Raw genomic sequence first — 21,870 nt, 5'->3', positions numbered from 1 at the left:
ACATCAATGTTTATCAATTTCATAAGACATAACATGTAAAGAAAACAATAAATAATTTGGCATGCTGGTTATTTTTGCATGATAATCTGCAGGAGAAATAAACCACATTATTGTTACACTCAAAAAAAACAACATGGGTATCTGTTACATGAACCTAAGTCTAATATGTAACAGTTGACATTTAGGTCACTCAACAAAATTGTTTCTGGCTAAGTTAACGCATTTTACTTGGGTGGAAATACTTTCCATAATTTTATTATGTTCACTGAGCAAGTTTTTTTTTTTTTGAGTGTATTTCATGTGCAGTTTGAATGACTGTATAAATCCACATGAGCAGAGGTGAAGTCAGGGAGGTGGAGACAAACTGCACTGTGATCATATGAGGAACCTCCCCTTTATCAACCCCTACAAATTGACAAGGAAGTGATTAAAGTGAAACAGAAAAGCAGTTATAGCTCACATCAAGAAGAAACTCGTATTTTCACAATAATTTCTGAAATTAACTGCAGAAGATTCACCGACTCTGAAATATAAATGCGGACGATTCTCACTTCCTGAAAAAAAGGTGAGTAAAATAAAGGTATGTACTTCAGTGAATGTTTTATCTTTCAGAGATGTGAGAAAGATTAGAGAAATTCTGCATTTATTACAATATAATAAAGATGAAAACGTTTATGTGTGATTTATAAAACAGTGTAAATGAGGGGTTCTCAAACTTTTGGGGCAAATGAGGCTGAATGAACATCATGATTTTTTTTTCAACCCCAAGTTTTGACCAACCCATATAAAAACAAACAAACAAACAAACAAACAAACAAACAGATTCATAAAATAAGTCAACTGTAACATGTCAACATTTATGTTCATAACATATATATGTGTAATGTAATTGATGAAAGCCAAAGGAATATTCCTTGCACTGATTTGTGTTGTTAAAGAAAAATAATCCACACTGGGGTGGTGTGATACAGCCTGACAAGACACAGAGGAGCCTGAGTTATACAGTACTTGAAATCTGACTTTGTGTGAGGCTGCAGAAGCAGCAGGTTATACCGGATAAGCAACATTGTTCACATACTCGCCTTCCTTACGTATGCACATCTGGAAAATTAAATGCTCCAAAATAGACAGAACATTCCAAAACATTCCTGTACATCAGGTTTCCAAGCCAAACCATAAAATATTTAGTGATTTCATGCAAAGCCTCATTAAACTATTGACTGTATGTGGATGGATGTGCTAACAGGGATTCAACAGTAAAGCCAAAATGTCTCTGAATATGAAATCAAATTTGTGCCAAAAGTATCAAACAAAACTTCATATATTTCAACAAGTATCAAACAAAACTTAACTTTCAAACAAAAATATGACACTGAGAGAGAATAAAACTCACTGAAGCAAAAAAGGTATCTCAAAAGTAAAAAAAAAAACTTGTAAACAAATTATTTATATATTTTTGTTTACAGTTCTCTCTGTTTCTTCCTCACTGATCAGACTTTTGCTCTCACTGCCTGGCTTTGTGGTTTCACTGCCTGCTCTCTTGTTTATGTTGTCAGGCTTTTGTTTGCAATTGTGGCACAAACCTCAAATGTGGGTGCATTTTTCCAGGGGTGCGTCCCCATTGGCTAACAGGTTTTTGAGCGACAACTCAGTGACCACATCTCATCTCATCTCATCTCATCTCATTATCTCTAGCCGCTTTATCCTTCTACAGGGTCGCAGGCAAGCTGGAGCCTATCCCAGCTGACTACGGGCGAAAGGCGGGGTACACCCTGGACAAGTCGCCAGGTCATCACAGGGCTGACACATAGACACAGACAACCATTCACACTCACATTCACACCTACGGTCAATTTAGAGTCACCAGTTAACCTAACCTGCATGTCTTTGGACTGTGGGGGAAACCGGAGCACCCAGAGGAAACCCACGCAGACACGGGGAGAACATGCAAACTCCACACAGAAAGGCCCTCGCCGGACGCGGGGTTTGAACCCAGGACCTTCTTGCTGTGAGGCGACAGCGCTAACCACTACACCACCGTGCCGCCTCAGTGACCACATGTTCCGGAGAATTCAGTTCCATTGTTTCCCTTCAGCACATGTCAGAAATCATGATGTTTTCTCTTATGTTGAGTGGCTAATGCAAGCTTTATTATCATGTGTGTTTGTTTATAGTGTTATTATTTACTTTTCATCAGCAGAAGTTAAATGTTGCTATTTTGTTTGTAACACCCCCTCCCCCTTCTCAGGGGAAACTGAATGCTCTGTGGGTGAATTGTGAAGAATAGTTAAGTTGATAAAACATATACACAGTAATACCATTGCTGTAGTATGAATGGAATATACTGGGGAAACTAATTTCTCAGTGTGACAGTGTAAACGGTTTCCCCTGTTTCTATTATAAAACCATATGGATGAAACTTGTGGACTTCAGAGGAAAAGAAGATACTACTACTACTACTACTACTACTACTAATAATAATAATAATAATAAATTATTATTATTATTATTATTATTATTATTATACCTATCAAAAAGCAGGGCTTTGCCTTAAACAAACAAGAATTCAGGGACTCCTTGAGACTGTGCTACAACCTCACATTACCTGACCTTCCAAGTTTTTGTACTTGTGGAGCAAGTTTCTCCGTCAGCCATGCCTTATCTTGCAAAAGAGGGGGCTTCATGGCTCAAAGACAAGATGGTATTCGCGACCTTTTGACGACACTGCTTGGTAAAGTCTGTAATGACGTAGAGGCATAACTGAGACTTATTCCATTAGACAACAAAGGTTTTGATCTGAAGTCCACCAATAGAAGTCCTGAAGCCCGACTCGATATAAAGCCTAGAGGTTTATGGACCAGGGGAGTTACAGCATTCTTTGACATCCGTGTAATGCATGTAAACTCCCAAAGTAAGCAGAAAAAGCATACATCGGAGATTTTCAAAGAACAAGAGAGCAAAAAGAAACAATACCAACAAAGAATCCTCAATGTAGAAATGGGTACCTTCACACCCCTGGTTTTTGGAACCAATGGAGGCATGGGAATCAAATGTCAAATGTTCCTTAAGAACCTAGCCAAAAATTTTTCACAGAAAAATGGGGATGATTATGCTACTGTAATAACATGGATAAGAACTAGACTGTCATTTGAAATTATGAAATTAGTAAATTTATGTATTAGAGGATCAAGAACACCATTTCAGAAAATAACTAATGAAACAGTGGATGATTTTAGATTACTTTCTGCCAGAGCTGAAGTTTTGTAATTTAATTTTTTTTAATGTTTAAAACTAATTGAGGAATAATTTGTTGATTTATCTTAAATGTGCAACAGTATATCTTTTGAATATTTGACATGATCAACTTCTTACATCTATTTTAAATAAAAATTATGAAGTAAAAAAAATAAAATAATAATAATAATAATTATTATTATTATTATTAAACCATAATAATACAAACCAAACAAACTCCAATCCAAACGAGGGAATGTCCCTGAAGAACGAGATATTTACAGTTTTAATTGGGATTTATTAGGACATTAAACTTGATGCATTAATTGTAGCTGTTACACGGAGACTCTGAGAAGAGGGTGAAAGCTCAAATTAGCAAGTACATTTCACTTATGATGGAGGAATAAAACCTTTGACAACACATTCTATATTTTACAATATGGCTTTAATTACAAACTAGCTCACAAACAAGATTATGTTTGTTACATTTAACTTATTCTGGAGGTAAATGATAATGCTATAAACAAACACACGATGATAAAGCTTGCATTAGCCACTCAACACAAGAATAAAAAGAAAATTTGATGATTTCACACATGCACGCTGAAGGGAAACAGTGGAACTGAATTCTCCAGACCACCTGGTCACTGAGCAGTCACTCAAAACCAGAGGCAACTGCTCTAAGACTACAAGGGAAGCCCAGCTTCCTATAAAATTTCACAGCAAACCCAAATCCCTGAGAACACCATTGCTACAGTTAAGCATTGTGGTGGCAGCATCATGCTGTGGGGATATTTTTCATCTGCAGGTCAGGAAAGCTGGTCAGGACTGAAGGAAAGATGAATGGCACTAAATACAGGGCAATTCTGGAGGAAAACCTGTTTGAGTCAGCCAGTGATTTGAGACTGGGACAAAGGTTCACATTCCAGCAGGACAATGACCCTAAACATACTGCAAAAGCTCCACTGGAATAGTTTAAAGGGAAACATTCAAATGTCTTGGAATGGCCTAATCATAGCCCAGACCTCAATCTAACTGAGAATTTGTGGTATAACTTGATTGCTGGACAACAACATATCCCATCTAACTTGAGGGAGTTGGAGCAGTTTTGCCTTGAGGAATGGGCACAAATCCCAGTGGCTAGATGTGCTAGGCTAATAGAGACATACCCCAAGAGACTTGCAGCTGTAATTGCAGCAAAAGGTGGCTCAACAAAGTATTGACTTTGGGGGGGTGAATACCTATGCACACCGAAGATTATTGTTTTTTTTTCATCTTAATTATTATTTGTGTCACAATAAAACAACAATTTTCACGTTGGCATGTTGTTTAAATCAAATGGTGCTCATCCTCCAAAAATCCAGTTTAATTTCAGCTTGTAATGCGACAGAACAGGACAAAGAAAAAAGGGGGATTAATACTTTTGCAAGACACTGTAAAACAACAACAACAAAAACAACAGCAACAAATTGAAAATAATTGACAAATGACAAAGAACAAATAATTGAAAAAAATTATTACATAGATCTAAAACTGGGGGCGGCACGGTGGTGTAGTGGTTAGCGCTGTCGCCTCACAGCAAGAAGGTCCTGGGTTCGAGCCCCATGGCCGGCGAGGGCCTTTCTGTGCGGAGTTTGCATGTTCTCCCCGTGTCTGCGTGGGTTTCCTCCGGGTGCTCCGGTTTCCCCCACAGTCCAAAGACATGCAGGTTAGGTTAACTGGTGACTCTAAATTGACTGTAGGTGTGAATGTGAGTGTGAATGGTTGTCTGTGTCTATGTGTCAGCCCTGTGATGACCTGGCGACTTGTCCAGGGTGTACCCCGCCTTTCTCCCGTAGTCAGCTGGGATAGGCTCCAGCTTGCCTGCGACCCTGTAGAAGGATAAAGCGGCTACAGATAATGAGATGAGATGAGATCTAAAACTAGGTGAAACAACAAAGCCAGGCAGCAAGAGCAAAAGTCTGATCAGTGAGAAAGAAACTGAGAGAATTGTAAACAAAAAGACAAGACATAATGTGTTTGCAACTTATAAATTTTACTGACTTTTTTCTGCAGTGAGTTTTATTCTCTCTCAAAGTTATATTTTTGTTCATAACTGAAGAATTTTGTTTGATACTTTGGGCATGAATCAGAGTCCATATCTGAGGCTCTCTGGTGGCTGGCTGCGGTACAGTTCTTTTTATGTTGCACACGTTGATTTCCAGCTGGGTCATTGTAATGATATTATAACTAGCAAAACAACATGAATGAACAAAGTGATAGCATAAACCAAGGCAGCTACATTTCATAATAATTTAATGATTGGTTGTATTGACGTTAGTTAACACTCAAAAAGCTTGGAGACCAAGAGGACCAGAAGCATCCACATCCCCATTCAGTGAAATCCTGTGTTCATTACAATCTAATGAAGATGAGAATGTTTATGTGTGTTTTATATCACAGTCTAAATCAGGGGTGTCCAAACTGATCCATAAAGGGCCGTGTGGCTGCAGGTTTTCATTCCAGCCATGCAGCAGCACACCTGACTTGGCTCATTCAATCAACTGAACTGTCTTCACACAGTCAAATACTTGCAGCCACACCCACCCTTGATTAAAGGGTGGGTGTGTCAGTTGATTGAATAAGCCAAATCAGGTGTGCTGCTGCATGGCTGGAATGACAACCTGCAGCCACACGGCCCTTTATGGATCAGTTTGGACACCCCTGGTCTAAATGCTTCCAGTGTCATTGCTGAGGTTTAACACTGCAGACAGGCCTGTGGAGTCAAACAGACTAATCAGTAACACCTCATACTGTTACATGTGTGAACTGAGTGATGCGATTTCTGACTGAAAAGGTTCAAAACACAGGAGGAAGAAAATAGCTGGATCTTCATCAGCAACAAAAGACTGAAAAAGGAGAAGCATGGATAAACCATGTTCATGTAAGTTATACAGCTCATACATTAGAATATTTTGTATTTATTAAATAGCTATACAACAGTAAGTTACTGTTTCTATAGTGACAATTCACAGGGACTTGTACTGCATGGTCGATGTGCTACATCATTTAATGAAGGACAATTCTGAAGTTATGGTTTCTATAGAAATGACTAATTCACAAGAGCTTACACATTATTATTATTATTATTATTATTATTATTCCTGCCATTTATTTATTAATATTATATGATGTTCTATGTAATTAAAAATATGCAATTGAATAACGTACTATGGCAACATCAGGACATATTTTGCATCTAGAGATTTTACCAATAGTGACAAAACTACATGGGTACATGAATAAATATTTAGTTTCAATGGGTAACTTGTTGTCTATCAACCCTAGTTTCTGGTGACTCCAGCAGTCTCCTGTCTGAAGAGCAGCTGCTGTGTTCGATCTGTCTGGATGTATTCACTGATCCACTCACCACTCCATGTGGACACAACTTCTGTAAGAGCTGCCTTACACAGTGCTGGGAGAAGAATCAACACTGTCACTGTCCGTTATGTGAAGAGAAATTCACCAAGAAACCTGAACTGAAGATTAATACAACACTGAGAGAGGTTGCAGATCTCTTCAAGAAGAAAAGTGGTTCTGACAAACCTGAGGTTCTTTGTGATGCCTGCACTGGAGAGAAGCTGAAGGCCCTGAAATCTTGTCTGGGTTGTCGTGCACCTTTGTGCAGAAGTCATCTAGAGCCTCATAATCATGTTCCAAGTTTTAAGGAGCACAAATTAATAAACCCTGTGGAGAACCTGGAGGACTACATATGCCAGAAACATGAGAGACTGCTGGAGCTGTTCTGTAGAGATGATCAGGTGTGTGTGTGTCAGTTCTGCACTGAAGGAGACCACAAGGATCACAACACTGTTCTTATAGACGAGGAGAGCGGAGAGAGGAAGGTGAGAAACACTGATTAACATCAACTTTAGAAATTATTATAGAAAATGCAAATTTATTCATCCAGTGGTAGATCAAATTGGAAATTTCTGAGATCAAATTCCAGGAAAAAGGTACAAATGTATTAAAAAAAATATCAATGATTTACCTTCTGCTCTGCCCTTAGACTCAGCTGGAGAAAACACAAACAGATGTGCAGCAGATGATTCAGGACCGACTGAAGAAGATCCAAGAGATCAAACACTCAGTCGAGCTCAACAAAGTGTGTAGAAAATAGTTTATGTACTGTTTGCTTTAATCTGTAGAAATTAACAATCTGCAGTAAATATTAGTTCATTATTCAGTGTGATGTAAAGAAAGTGAAAATGTGTTGCTCCTTTAGAGAAGCACAGAGAAAGAGAAAGCAGATGGTGTTGAAGTCTTCACTGCTCTGATTCGCTCCATTGAGAGAAGTCAGGCTGAGCTGCTCAAGGCGATGGAGGAGAAGCAGAAAGCAGCAGAGAGGCAGGCTGAAGGACTCATTAAAGAGCTGGAGCAGGAAATCACTGTGCTAAAGAAGAGAGACACTGAGCTGGAGCAGCTCTCACACACTGAGGAGCCTCTCCACCTCCTACAGGTCAGTGTTCCTCTCTCTGCTCACTGGCAATGCAGAACATCACAGAACAACACTCACCATGCTGAGGGATTTCTCCTCTCTCCTGCCCTACTGTAGATTTACTCCTCCATGTGCAGCCCTCCACACACCAAGAACTGGACTGAGATCAACATTAACACTGATCTGAGTGGGGAAACTGTGAGGACAGCTCTGTCTCAGCTTCAGCAGACTCTGAATGAGAAACTCACCGACAAGTTAAAGGAAGCAGGTGAGAATTGTATATGATATGTTTCCTTGGCATACGGTAAGTCTACAATAATGTTTGTTGGTTTTTAGCTTTACTTTCGTCAAATCCTGCAATAAAACCATCTGAAATCTAATGAAAGTGATGTTTTGTTGTAATTAATTTCCACAGAACTGAATTGGATTCAGCAGTATGCAGGTACAGTGAGGTTTCTCTTTTCTCTCACATTAAAATGCACAGATCATCGTTACACCACTGCATCATCAGACTAATTTTCATCTGTAGATCTCTCCACCTAAAAGGAAGTCTTAAAGTGTCTCTCATTATCTTCCTCACTACAGCTCCTTATTACTGCCCTGCACTAAAGCCCTTCAACCTTTTTCTCCTTTAGAAAGACTGAAAAAAGTTCTTCCATTTCACTCAAAGTCATTCAGGAAATGTCTGTGTTTGGACAGAATTTAACTTTATGCTTTATTCCACTGCATGAGTATAAAACTCCTGTGGTTACCAGAGGACCAGCCCCTACTGTAACCCTAGCTATGTAATAGGCGAGAAGCCAGGGGCTACAGAAACAGAGATTGGCGCCGCCTAATGCACCAAATGGTGTGGGAAGGACTTTAGACTTTTAGTATAAAATTCTGGCAGCATGGTGGTGTAGTGGTTAGTGCTGTCGCCTCACAGCAAGAAGGTCCGGGTTCGAGCCCCGTGGCCGGCGAGGGCCTTTCTGTGCCGAGTTTGCATGTTCTCCCCATGTCCATGTGGGTTTCCTCCGGGTGCTCCGGTTTCCCCCACAGTCCAAAGACATGCAGGTTAGGTTAACTGGTGACTCTAAATTGACCGTAGGTGTGAATGTGAGTGTGAATGGTTGTCTGTGTCTATGTGTCAGCCCTGTGATGACCTGGCAACTTGTTTAGGGTGTACCCCGCCTTTCGCCCATAGTCAGCTGGGACAGGCTCCAGTTTGCCTGCGACCCTGCAGAACAGGATAAAGCGGCTAGAGATAATGAGTATAAAATTCTTTACCTATCACAGGTAAATGTTGTTCTTGTGCTAAAGAAAGAAGGCAAAGCGTTTTATACTCATTCAGTGAGAAAAGAATTTCTGAAAAATGCAGTGTCTTTATCATTGACTTTAGAGTAACGTTTTTGCTTTCAAAAACTGACCAGATATTTTTCATTAGAGACACTCACTGAACTTATTTTGTCCATCAGGATCAAAGTTTTCCTGAAACATTTTTCTCTCATGTTTTCTGACTCTTTCTATAATTTCTTGAAAAAAACAAATTACAAACAAATAAATCACAAAATTTTCAGAAAGAAAACTGTAGTAAATCCCTAATGTGGATGGAGTACAGAAGCACAGCACGCGGGAACTGAAGTTCTTCCCTTACAGAAAAACCACATGAACTTCACATGTGATTTCTCACATGTGAAATATGTGGAAAATGTGTTTTGCACATGGGAAACACATTATTTGCACATGGGAAACATGTGGTTTGGGCCCAATTTTATGTGAATCACATGTGGGAATGTTTTACACATGTGGTAACGTTTTCCACATGTGCTCTACATGGTAACACGTTACAAAATCTGATACCATGTATTCCACATATGATTTTGCACATGGGAAACATGTTATTTGCACATGGGAAACATGTGGTTTTGACCCAACTTTATGTGAATCACATGTGGGAATGTTTTACACGTGGTAACATGTTTTCCACATGTGCTCTACATGGTAACACTTGTTACAAAATCTGATGCCACATGTGGTAACATGTGATCACATGTGAAATACATGGGAAATTCATGTGTTTTTTTCTGTAAGGGTTGCAAACTCTATTTTATTTAGCTTTTCAGCTTCACTCATGTGCTATTTATTTATTTACTTATTTATTCACTCATTCACTCCCCCCACACACACACACAGACGCGCATTTGGATTGGGAGTCAGCTCTTCTCTGCTTTCCCCCTCCTTTTATGCTCCATCCCTGCAACAAACACACACACCCACATTAATTGACACCAGGTGTAATGACTTGGCCACGTACCTTCCCCGACCCCGCCCTCCATTCACAAACTGCTGCTTGGCCATGCCCCCATTGCCACATACCCCCACCACCTGACTCAGGCCAGGGAGCTATCTGGCCTGAAGCAGACTCCCCCCCCCAATGGGACAGGAAGTCCGCCACCACCATCTGTGCCCCTGGCCTGTGGACCACCTTGAACTTCAATGGCTGGAGGGAGAGATACCAATGGGTGATCTGCACATTGGCATCCTTCATGCAGTGGAGCCACTGGAGGGGTGCATGGTCTGAACAGAGAGTAAAAAGGGCGCCCCAGCAGGTAGTATCGGAGGGCGAGGACCGCCCACTTGATGGCAAGACACTCTTTTTCAATGGTGCTGTACTTGCTTTCACGCATCGAGAGTTTACGGCTGATGTACAGCATGGAGCGTTCCTCACCCTCCACCTTCTGGGACAAAACGGCACCCAGCCTTCTGTCCAATGAGTCGGTCTGCAAAATAAAGGGGAGAGAGAAGTCAGGGGAGTGCAAAAGTGACCCCCCCACACAGTGCAGCTTTTACCTCAGAGAAAGCCTGTTGGCACTGCTCCATCCATTGGACCGGATCTGGAGCCACCTTTTTAGTGAGATCGGTTAACGGGCTGGTGACATCTGAATAATTAGGTATAAACCTATGATAATAGCCAGCCAGCCCCAGGAACCATCTCACATCCTTTTTGGTCTTGGGCCTCAGGCAGGCCACAATCGCTGCAGTCTTGTTAATTTGGGGATGCACCTGCCCATGACCCAAGTGGAACCCCAGATATCATACTTCCACCCACCCAATTACACACTTTTTTGGGTTAGCTGTGAGGCCCGTACGCCTCAGCAACTTTAGAATGGCCCTCAGATGTTCCAGGTGCCACGGCCAATCATGGCTGTAGATTATTATATCATCCAGATATGCACTGCATAGGCAGCATGAGGGCAGAGGACTCTGTCCATGAGCCACTGGAACATAATGGGCACCCCAAATAACCCAAAAGGGAGCGTGACAAATTGGTGTAATCCAAACAGTGTGGAAAAGACCATTTTCTCCCAGGATAGAGGAATCAAGGGGATCTGCCACTATCCCTTTGTTAGATCCAGTGTCGAATAAAAGTGAGCAGTGCCTAACCGATCAAGCAACTCATCAATGCAAGGCATTAGGTATGCGTCAAATTTGGACACCACGTTGACTTTTCTATAGACTTCTCTAACGCTCAAACAGGGTCTCGATTAAAGGGAGAGGGTGCAAAGGCGCTTTTGGAGTGGCTGCGGGATTTACTAATTGATATTCATGGCATGCCACACACTACCGACGGACATCCCCACGAATCCCTGGCCAATAGAACTGGGCCATTATTCAGGCTAGTGTTTTATCTTGCCCTAAGTGTCCAGCCATGGGATTAAAGTGAGCTGCATAGAATACGAGTTCCCTACGGCTCTTTGGGATTATTAATTGGGTTATTCGTTCACCAGTTTGAGTGTTCTGCGTCACTTGGTACAATAAATATATAATAAATAATATTAAAACTGTTAATATTATAGTCAGGCTGTCTGTTGTTGCCCAAATGAGGATGGGTTCCCTTTTGAGTCTGGTTCCTCTCGAGGTTTCTTCCTCATGTCGTCTGAGGGAGTTTTTCCTTGCCACCGTCGCCACAGGCTTGCTCATTGGGGATAGATTAGGGATAAAATTAGCTCATCTTTTAAGTCGTTCAAATTCTGTAAAGCTGCTTTGCGACAATGTTTATTGTTAAAAGCGCTGTACAAATAAACTTGATTTGATTTGACAATCTATTTTTAATAATAGCAAAATAAGGGAAGGCCAGTGTCACGCTTGGCTGAAGAGTTTGACCATCGATTACTCTCACTTGGTCAAACACAGAGTCTCGTCTCACAACTGCTCTAATGGGAAATCCTCAAGGGAATCCCTGAGAGAGGGAGGAGGAGTGGGCTGGTCCTCACTCTGACGTGGTGCTGACGTAGACGGCTTTGTGACTGCTTCTCCAGTCAATGCCACACCAGGATCTTCCCGTGACCTACTAGTGCAGGTCCTACTATGTGTTAAATGTTCCATCAGCTTTTTAAACCCTGGCCAAACAGTACCAAAATCAATGAGTGGGTGAGACGACGATGAACCGCCACATTTATTCTATGCATTTGGCCCCGGAACAGAATACGGACAGACACTAAGGGATAATTGTGAACATCCCCATGCACACACACAACACTTTCACAGCTTGTGCTCTCCCCAATGCCTCACCTTGCACCAGGCGTTGGTGAATTGAGGTCCGATTACAACCGGAATTCACCAAAGCGTGATATGTATCCCCTTGAACACTTACCGGCATGCGATACATTCCGGCCCAATCAGGGGTGGTCTCCGGCACGTCAGGGATCTGGATCATGGCTTCTACCTCCCTTGCGGAGCCCTGATTCTGGAGATGCTCTGGCTCCCCACCACGCCAGCATACCGACCCAGGCTTTCCCTATGCACTGGTGTTATGGGCATCACTCACCTGAGGGGGGAAGGACACAGACATGGAAGAGGGAGATGGGAGAACACCATGGGTGCAACAGACTGGCTGGGGAGGAGTCAGCCCCCACCTTCATGGTGGGGGAATGGGGCGAGGGAGAGAGGGGGAGAGAAGAGAAATGAGGAGAGGCATCTTCACCTCATCTGCCTGTCGGAACCACCACCAGATGGTCCTCCGTCAACTCTCTTCTTGAGGCTCTTCCTCAGCCTCCTCAGACCCCATGTACAACATGCCCAGGACTGTCTGCAATTTGCGTACCGAGCAGGTGTCGGTGTGGAAGATGCCATCCTCTACCTGCTACACCGAGCCCACTCGCTTCTGGATAAGGGAAATGGCACAGTGAGGATCCTATTCTTGGACTTCTCAAGTGCCTTCAACATAGAGCTGTGCAATATATTGTATTTTTATCACGATATCGATATTGGTGTCAAACGATATCAAAATTCATAATATCGATATGAAACGATTTTTTGTCATTTGTAAGGTAAAACGAACCCTTCTGTCCCCTAAGGCACACCGTAACCTTGTATACATCATCCATTCTACTCCCGCGATATCTCCGCAACAGTAAAAAATCAGTTCTTCTGTTTTCATACGTGTCGGGTGATTTGATATATTGATTTGTTAATATGTTGTTTGATTTGCTTGCTAATAGTTATAATAATACAATTAACATTTACGTCATATTTTTGGATGTGGGACTGGGTAATGTAAAAATGACATCTACGGAAGAAAACAAGCACAACAATATTAGCACATATCCAGCATGCTAGCTGTGTTAGATGTGTTAAACCGTGTGGAATAATTGCGAGTCGTCCTGTGGTCAAGGCAGCGTTTTAAGGTAAGGCAATTTGGTTATTAATGTTGCCCGCCGCGGCATGTTTACTTGGGTTCATTTGATTTTGACTTGTGCATCTGCAGCTAGCATCATGCTTTGAAGTAGGTTCTGCTAAGGACGGGTTTATTGCGCGATGTAGACGGACTCGGATGTAATTACATTGTTTTTAAAATTCCGTGCGCTTAAAACGGTGTCCCCCTGCTAATCATGTAGCCCTAATACTGTGTTGCTTTTACTTTTCGAGTGAAATATCTCTGCAAATGGTATTTCAATGCTGACATGCCAAAAAAGATAGCGGAGTCCACATTTGGAAGATGAAGGAAGAGAAGCCTGATGCTTGAAAATAGATCGCTTAATCCACAACGCATATCTGTATTTGAGACATAACCTGCAACTAGTGGGGATGTTTTGGAATGACTGTGCATAGGGTGTTTTTGGCCACAGAACACTAACCCACAGTAGTAGGAGGACTACTGGGTTCGTGGATTTTGTCTGTTGACTGAGCGAAGCATGGTGTTTGCCTTGTGCCATTTCACGTAGCATCTAGCCGCAGTGCCATCTACACTTTCAGGGAATGTTTACATGCCGCTGAGCTATTTTCATGTATGTTAATTCTTAAGGACTTGTCTCTATATTGTGCGTGTTCACACACGGACTGGCCATCGGGAGTAGCGGGAGTTTTCCCGGTGGTTCAGCGTGGGCCGACGGAGAAAAAAAAAAAAAAAAAACAGTTGCGCGCTGGCCTTTAATATGATAAGCAATGTTAACAGTTTCTTTAAGAAAATGTTAACATTGCTTATCATATTAAAGGCCAGCGCGCAACTGTTTTGTTTTTTTTTTCTCCACCGGCCCACGCTGAACCACCGGGAAAACTCCCACTACTCCCAATGGCCAGTCCGTGTGTGTGCGTGTTTAATGTTGGTGTCTTAACAACACACAAGCTTACGTTGTAGTGTGTGTGTGTGTGTGTGTGTGTGTGTGTGTGAGAGAGAGATTTTATCCTTGGCTGGCTACGAGCCAGTGTGGACGTTACGCAGTAATCACTGGTAATACCAGCGCTGGCTCCATCCTCTGTGATCAGAAATGTTGAGTGAGGAGAACGTGAGGCTTGTGCAGGCGATAGGACCTATGCAAAGTACGCGCTTGCACAGTAAATAGTTTAAGTAAAAGGCGTTTCAGGGTACAACGGGAAGGGTTGACAGGTAGCCTATGAGGCCTGTACTATAAAAATGTGGCCCGGTGCCTCGGGTGTTGATGATCGGGGCTTTAAAAAAAGGTGTATAAATATCGTTTTAAAAATCGCGATATCAATATTTACTGAAAAAATCGTGATATTGATTTTTTTCCAATATCGAGCAGCCCTACTTCAACACCATCCAGCCCCTATTGCTTCAGGACAAACTGAACAGGATGCGAGTGGATCCCTGCCTGGTCACCTGGATCTCCAGCTACCTCACTGACAGGCCACAGTACATCAGGCTGAAGGACATCACGTCTGACACTGTGATTAGCAGCACCGGAGCACCCCAGGGCATGGTGCTGGCCCCTCTTATCTTCACCCTGTACACTGCGGACTTCTGCTACAACTCGGAGCTGTGTCACATTCAGAAGTTTGTTGATGACACAGTCATCATTGAGTATATCAGTGATGACAGAGAGGAGGAGTATAGGAGCCTGGTGAGGGACTTTGCTGTCTGGTGCAACAGGAACCATCTGCAGCTCAACACCTCGAAGACCAAGGAGCTGGTCATTGACTTTGGGAGGTCCAGACCAAGGTCACGACCAGTTCTGATCGAGGGAGTCGAGGTGGAGGCTGTGGATTCCTACAAGTACCTCGGGCTGTGGCTGGACAGCAAACTGGACTGGACTTGCAACACCAAACACTTATACAGGAAGGGACAGAGCAGAGCAGGCTATATTTCCTTAGGAGGCTGCGGTCTTTTAACATCTGCAGGAAACTCCTGTGGATGTTCTATCAGTCTGTGGTCACCAGTGTCCTGTTTTACACCGTGGTGTGCTGGGGGGGGCAGCACATCCAAGAAGGACACATCCAGGCTGGACAAACTGATCAGGCGGGCCGGCTCTGTGGTCGGCATGAAGCTGGACTCCCTGGTGATGGTGGCAGAGAAGAGGTCTATGGACAAACTATTGAACATCACGGACGATCACAGTCACCCTCTGCACACCGTCATCAGCAACCAGAGGAGCCTGTTCAGTGATAGATTGCTCCTTCCCAAGTGCAGGATGAACAGACTAAAAAACTCCTTTGTCCCTCACGTCATCAGACTGTACAACTCCTCTCTGGGGGGGGGGTAACAGGAGGACAGAGGATGGGAAGGAGCAGTAGCCTAGCCTAACAATAAGCAATACCAGACAATGTGCAATATAAAGTGCAATATCTCTCCTGCCGCTGCCCCTCTTCTACTTCCCCCCCTCCTTCCCCATATCGTATTCTTTTTATATTTGTATATGTAAATAATTTATTTTAATTTATCTAGAAGTTTTCTCTATTTATTTTCTCTTTTTATCTGTAATGATGCTGCTGGAATCTTAATTTCACTGAGGGAACCCACCCAAAGGGATCAATACAGTTTTTTCTAATCTAATCTAAACTCAATGGCTCACTGGAGCGACGCTGGGCAGTTACACTGGACCCATTCAGCCGTTCCTTCCAGAAGCCGAGAGATGAACTGTTCCAGTGTCACCAGGTCGATGATCCTGTCGGCGTCGCAGTCTTCCACCCTCAGCCACCACCGGCAGGCGTCCCGGAGTTGTTGGCCAAATGCAAATGGTCAGCCGACCTCCTCCAATGTCAGCTTCTGGAACTGCTAGCAATGTTGTTCCGGGGAGCAACCAATCCGCTGCAAGATGGCCTTCTTGAGGTGGAGTAGTTGAGCCGGCTGTCAGTAGGGAGCTACTGCACCACGAGCTGCGCCTTACCTGTCAGCAGTGGGAAGAGGCAAGCCACATGCTGCTCGATTGGCCACCCCCACGCTTGGGCCGCTTGCTCAGAGAGAGTGATGAAGGCTTTGGGCTCATCATGCGGGCCCATCTTCATGAGGTTGATGTGAGGGGAGTCCATGGTGGTGATGGTGGATACCCCTGCTGACACCAGCAGATGCTGGAACGCCTAGCGATCTTCCCACTGGGCCAGCATCAATGCTTCAAAGCATTGCTCTTGGTCCTTATGGAGGGCAGTCAGCGCTTGATGCTGGTTCTTCTGGGCAGCAGCGATGGCATGGACGAGCTCCATAATTGGGGAGGACTCCATGTGGTGGTTCCCTTCTATACTCATCCCAGTTTTCAGCACCACTGTAGTAAATCCCTGATGTGGTGGAGTACAGAAGCATGGCAGACGGGAACTGAAGTTCTTGCAAACTCTATTTTATTTAGCTTTTCAGCTTCACTCATGTGCTATTCATTCATTCATTCATTCATTCACTCACTCACTCACTCACTCACTCACTCACTCACGTTCAGGTCAGGAGTCAGCTCTTCTCTGCTTTCTGCCTCCTTTTATGCTCCATCCCTGCAACACACACACACACACACACACACACACATTAACTGATACCAGGTGTAATGACTTAGCCACTTACCTTCCCCGACCCTGCCCTCCATTCACAAACTGCTGCTTGGCCATGCCCCCGTTGCCACAAAAAACATTTTATATTTCTCATCTTTGAAAGGCTCCTCCCATAAACTGCACAAGGTTTTTTTTTTCTCCTTTTTTCAAGTGATAATTTAAAATGTTTAATTATTTAATCTTCTACAAATCCTCTTCTTCGTCCTAATGAATCTGATCCACTGGATGATGATTTAATCTTTTTTACCTGCTTACTCATACCACACACTGTGTGTTTCTCTCAGTGGATGTGACTCTGGATCCTGATACAGCTCATCCCAATCTCATCCTGTCTGCTGATGGAAAACAAGTGACATGTGGAGACACACGACAGGATCTCCTTGATACACCACAGAGGTTTAATCTGTGTGGTAATGTTCTGGGAAAGCAGAGTTTCTCCTCAGGGAAATTTTATTACAAGGTGCAAGTCAGAGGGAAAATTGCGTGGGATCTTGGCGTCGCCACAGAGTCCATTAACCGGAAGGGGAGGATTACAATGACTCCTCAGAATGGATTCTGGACTGTGATACTGAGGAATGAGAATTGGTGTCATGCTAGTGCTGATCCCTCTGTCTCCATCACACTGACAGAGAAAGTGGAGATGGTGGGGGTGTTTGTGGATTATGACAAGGGTCTGGTCTCCTTTTATGATGTAAAGTCCAGATCTCATATCTACTCTTTCACTGGTCAGTCTTTCACTGAGAAACTCTATCCATGCTTTAGTCCTGGTTTAAATGAAGGAGGTAAAAATTCAGCACCACTGATCATCTGTCCTGTATTAAAGACTGCTTGATTTTGATCTGTCTGTACCGAAGGAGTTTGAATTGACAAAGTATGATCTAGGAATGTACACCTCTGCCGCCTAAGAGATTCTGCTCACGGATATCTGGGAGATTCTGCCTCACCGATCGATCTGGGAGCAAACAATCATGGACATAACTGTTCAGAGATATTTCTCAGTTTATTGTAGGACATACATGAGTATATATTCACATTCAAGACTGTGTTGTAGCCATGTGATTGGATGATGATGATTTAATTGACAAAGCTAAGTTATCTATATATAATGTAAATGGGTGATGAAGCGTTACATCACTGGTTTAGAGTACACTACTTTATGAAATAAGAGAGACTTTATGTACCATTACATCATCTGTCAGGATTATGGTCTTATGAAAAGAAGAAAGACATTACTGGTCAACATCACCTTCATTAAACAGAGAGCAGAATGTGTGAGTGAAGATAAATCTGAAGGATTTAACTAAACCAAAACATATAGCAATCAGACCAGTCTGCACCAGTTTCAAGCATGCAAGACAAATATTTTTTAATCAATGCTCTCTTCAATTCTGAAAGGATCTGATGCATGCTTGCAATACTGGACTTCCCTTCTTTTTAAATTTGAGGTCATGCAATGGTACAGCTATAGCACTTTTAACAACAGACATTATCACAAAGCAGCTTTACATAAAAATAAAGAACCCAAACACATGAGCCAATTCCATCCCCAATAAATTCATTTTATCCCTGATGAGCAAGCCTGTGGCTACAGTGGTAAGGAAAAACTCCCTCAGATTACATGAAGAAGAAACCTTGAGAGGTACCAGACTCCAAAGGGAACCCATCCTCATTTGGGTGATAACAGATAGCATAATTATAAATACATTACAGTTTTAACATGAAGACTATTTTGTTGAAGTATACTTTGTGCCATTGCGTGGGTTATACTGTAAGTAACTGCAAACACTGAATAATGTACGGGATACAGACACACCAGTAACAGGACACAAAGCATGGGCACACACCTACAGTAAGCCTGACAAATATATTTGATGAGATTTGAAATATTCTGAAAGTTATCAGGAATATACTAGAAACAGCAGAAGATGTTGAGAACATTACATACGCTAGGGTGACCAGACATCCCCATTTTTGGTGGGCCTGTCCTCGGCTGGAAATGTCCCCATTTTTAACCAGGACCGACAGACCCGAGAAAAAAAAAAAAAAAAACCTCCACAGAGGGAAACATCTACCAGATTTCAGTAGATGCCTCACATATTGTTTTGTGGATCACTTTAAGACAGGCTCAGGCCGATAGCAGAGATGCTCCAGAACAGTGTTTCTTAAGCACCCTCTAGTGGGCCGTGATTTTTTTTTTCCAAGTTGAAGCTAATTTTTACTCATAGTAGAGTACAATTGCTGGGTTGCATCCGATGTCACATCCATCTCATTAAGCTGTGGTCACACTACAGCTCGCAGTGCTTTGCGATGGGTTATGGATGAAAATGAGGCATTTTGGCATCATGCATGGTGATATACATTCAAGCTAAAAGTTATGGTCACGCAGCATGCAAACATTTGACTGTCACGCCTTTGTGCACTTGAGTCTGGCACAGCTCCACAAAGCACGTTGTGCACACTCTTGGGACCTGGTCATTATGGGAAACACCTGATACTGATTTGATTGCAATCAGCATGTGCAGATATGGACGCTGTTTTCACAGAGGCTTTGTGAAGTGTTCTCATTGTCACGTTTGTCTCTAGTCATCTTTATAATACAAGAAGCATATCTGTGTTGAGTATAGCTAAGCACGTCCTGGGCTATAATTCACTCCGCATTCTTTACTGTTCCCTGGTTTTACCATACTTAAATTACTGCTCAGTGGTGTGAGGAAATGTGTATAAATGTTCACATCATGCAATAACTATACTTCAAAAAAGAGCTATAAGAATAATTCATAGTGCTGGTTACCGAGATCATATTCACTATTCTTAAATTCAAAATGTTTAAAATTCAGGGGTATTATAGAATATAAAACTGCCTTAATAATGTACAAAGTAAGGAATTATAAAAGTACCAAGAAATATCCAAACAATGTTCTCGGATGGGGGGGGCTATAATTTTAGGGGGAAATTGAAATTTAAAATTCACAGTGCTAGGACAACATTAAAAATGTTTCTATTTGTGGAGTAAAGCTATGGAACAGTTTGAATGTGGAGCTCATGAAATGTACAACTATAAACCAGTTCAAAAAAAGGCATAAGGAACAGATTTTTATGAGGTATAGGGAGGAGGAATTACAATAGCATTCTATTGATAATGTGTGTATATATGTGCATATGGGCACATATAGATGTATATATAATTATGATATTATGGGTGTATGTGTACGTATGGATGTGTATAGTTATAGGTATGCGTATATGTATATATGTTTATATGTATGTACTGTATATATGTATTGTATGTGTATATATATGCATAACATAAGTATCTGTATATTTGATTTGGTTGATATTATACCATGTTGGTATATTTTCTTTTTTGTTTGTTGCTTTTGTTTTCTTTTGTATATATAGTTTATTATGGCAGAAAGTGATGTTTGATTAGCGGTGGTATAGAGGGTTAGGATTTGATAAGTTATTTACTTCTTCCTAATCCTTTCCGAACATTATGATGTTAGTGCCTTGTAGCTACACTATTCTGTTTGTTTATGACGATGTTTTGATTATTGCATTTTTTTTTTGTTTTGTTTTTAGATCTTCTTTACTGTTCGGAATAAAGCAATCAATCAATTATGAGGAGGGTCTGGTCTCCTTTTATGATGTGAAGTCCAGCTCTCATATTTACTCTTTCACTGGTCAGTCTTTCACTGAGAAACTCTATCCATACTTCTGTCCTTGTAATAATGATGGAGGTAAAAATTCAGCACCACTGATCATCTTTCCTGTATTAAAGACTGAATGAATTTTTATCTCATCTCATTATCTCTAGCCGCTTTATCCTTCTACAGGGTCGCAGGCAAGCTGGAACCTATCCCAGCTGACTACGGGCGAAAGGCGGGGTACACCCTGGACAAGTCGCCAGGTCATCACAGGGCTGACACAGACAACCATTCACACTCACATTCACACCTACGGTCAATTTAGAGTCACCAGTTAACCTAACCTGCATGTAGCTACTGCTGGTACTAATAAACCCGGGTCCACGCTTCAAACTGATGTCATGACTGGTCTCTTTATTTTCCTTGCTCGTCATGAGCACCGTGAAAACTGGCAACCAACAAAACAAACAACACATACCACACATTAATATTTAACCAAAACATACAGAAACATAAGTAAAGAAAAATACAATATAAAAGTAAGATAAATTACCGTGTACGCCTTGTACCAGCGGCAGAAGTTCATAAAATGTCCATAAAGCGTAGCAAGTAGCCACCGCTATGCACGCCAACTCATTGAAATCCTTTACCTGGCCTTAGCGCTTCCAGGTCATAAGTTCATGTTCAACTCACGTGACATACACGATTCAACCAATACAAAAGTTAAACAAAAAACAACCCAAAAGAAAAATATACTTGGTCAAAAACAAAACCAATTAATAATACAGACAACAAAAACAAACCCATAATCAAACAAAAGGTCCATGTTATTCACGGTTGTCACATTGACAGGCCTACCAGCACCAGTTACACTCCCACCAAAATTACCTTAAATTATCGCACACAAAATGTAAAATCACAGTCAATGGTAATTTTACCCAGCATATAATTGAAACCTTTAATTCATAATCGCACTGTTCATTTAAAATCTCCATCCCCCCAATGTAGAAAATAGTTAAAACACAGCAAATATTTCAAGAAAAAAATCATAACATTTACACCAGACATAGCAAACATTTCCTTTAACTGAAACTCCTACAATAGAACAAGGAACCCTGCCGTCAAAAGGTTTAGAGTCACTTACATACACCATCTTGAGGGAACGGGTCCAGGTGGTACAGTGGGTTGCTACAACTGACCTTCCCACCCTCTTGGCTGAGCATACACATCTCTTCTCCAAACACTGCTCGCTGTACAAGCTGAATG

General features: G+C 42.0%; 1 protein-coding gene across 3 annotated transcripts; it reads left to right on the top strand.

The window, feature by feature from the left end:
• The first annotated feature begins 446 nt into the window (after positions 1–446).
• On the top strand, positions 447–21,001 carry LOC132894554 (zinc-binding protein A33-like). 3 transcript variants are annotated; one of them, XM_060934750.1, is made up of 9 exons: positions 447–565; positions 6,084–6,157; positions 6,562–7,118; positions 7,283–7,378; positions 7,499–7,732; positions 7,829–7,979; positions 8,127–8,153; positions 17,245–20,640; positions 20,775–21,001. In XM_060934750.1, exons 2-8 carry the CDS (start codon positions 6,139–6,141, stop codon positions 17,790–17,792), a joined length of 1,632 nt encoding a protein of 543 aa, XP_060790733.1. In that variant the 5' UTR covers positions 447–565; positions 6,084–6,138; the 3' UTR covers positions 17,793–20,640; positions 20,775–21,001. The 3 variants fall into 3 exon arrangements, with proteins under 3 accessions (XP_060790733.1, XP_060790564.1, XP_060790655.1); XM_060934581.1 differs by having other exon boundaries at positions 6,071–6,157; XM_060934672.1 differs by having other exon boundaries at positions 447–580; positions 6,071–6,157.
• The last annotated feature ends 869 nt before the right edge of the window (positions 21,002–21,870 follow it).

The sequence above is a fragment of the Neoarius graeffei genome, chromosome 1 (assembly GCF_027579695.1).
Source record: "Neoarius graeffei isolate fNeoGra1 chromosome 1, fNeoGra1.pri, whole genome shotgun sequence".
Classification (NCBI taxonomy): domain Eukaryota; kingdom Metazoa; phylum Chordata; class Actinopteri; order Siluriformes; family Ariidae; genus Neoarius; species Neoarius graeffei.
The sequence above is the reverse complement of the archived record's forward strand: the minus strand, read 5'-3'. Positions and strand labels throughout refer to the sequence as shown.

Coding starts and splice junctions, on each gene's coding strand:
- LOC132894554 (XM_060934750.1), top strand. Junction 7,119..7,282: donor AGGAGAGCGGAGAGAGGAAG/GTGAGAAACACT, acceptor CTCTGCCCTTAG/ACTCAGCTGGAGAAAACACA. Junction 7,379..7,498: donor ACTCAGTCGAGCTCAACAAA/GTGTGTAGAAAA, acceptor TTGCTCCTTTAG/AGAAGCACAGAGAAAGAGAA.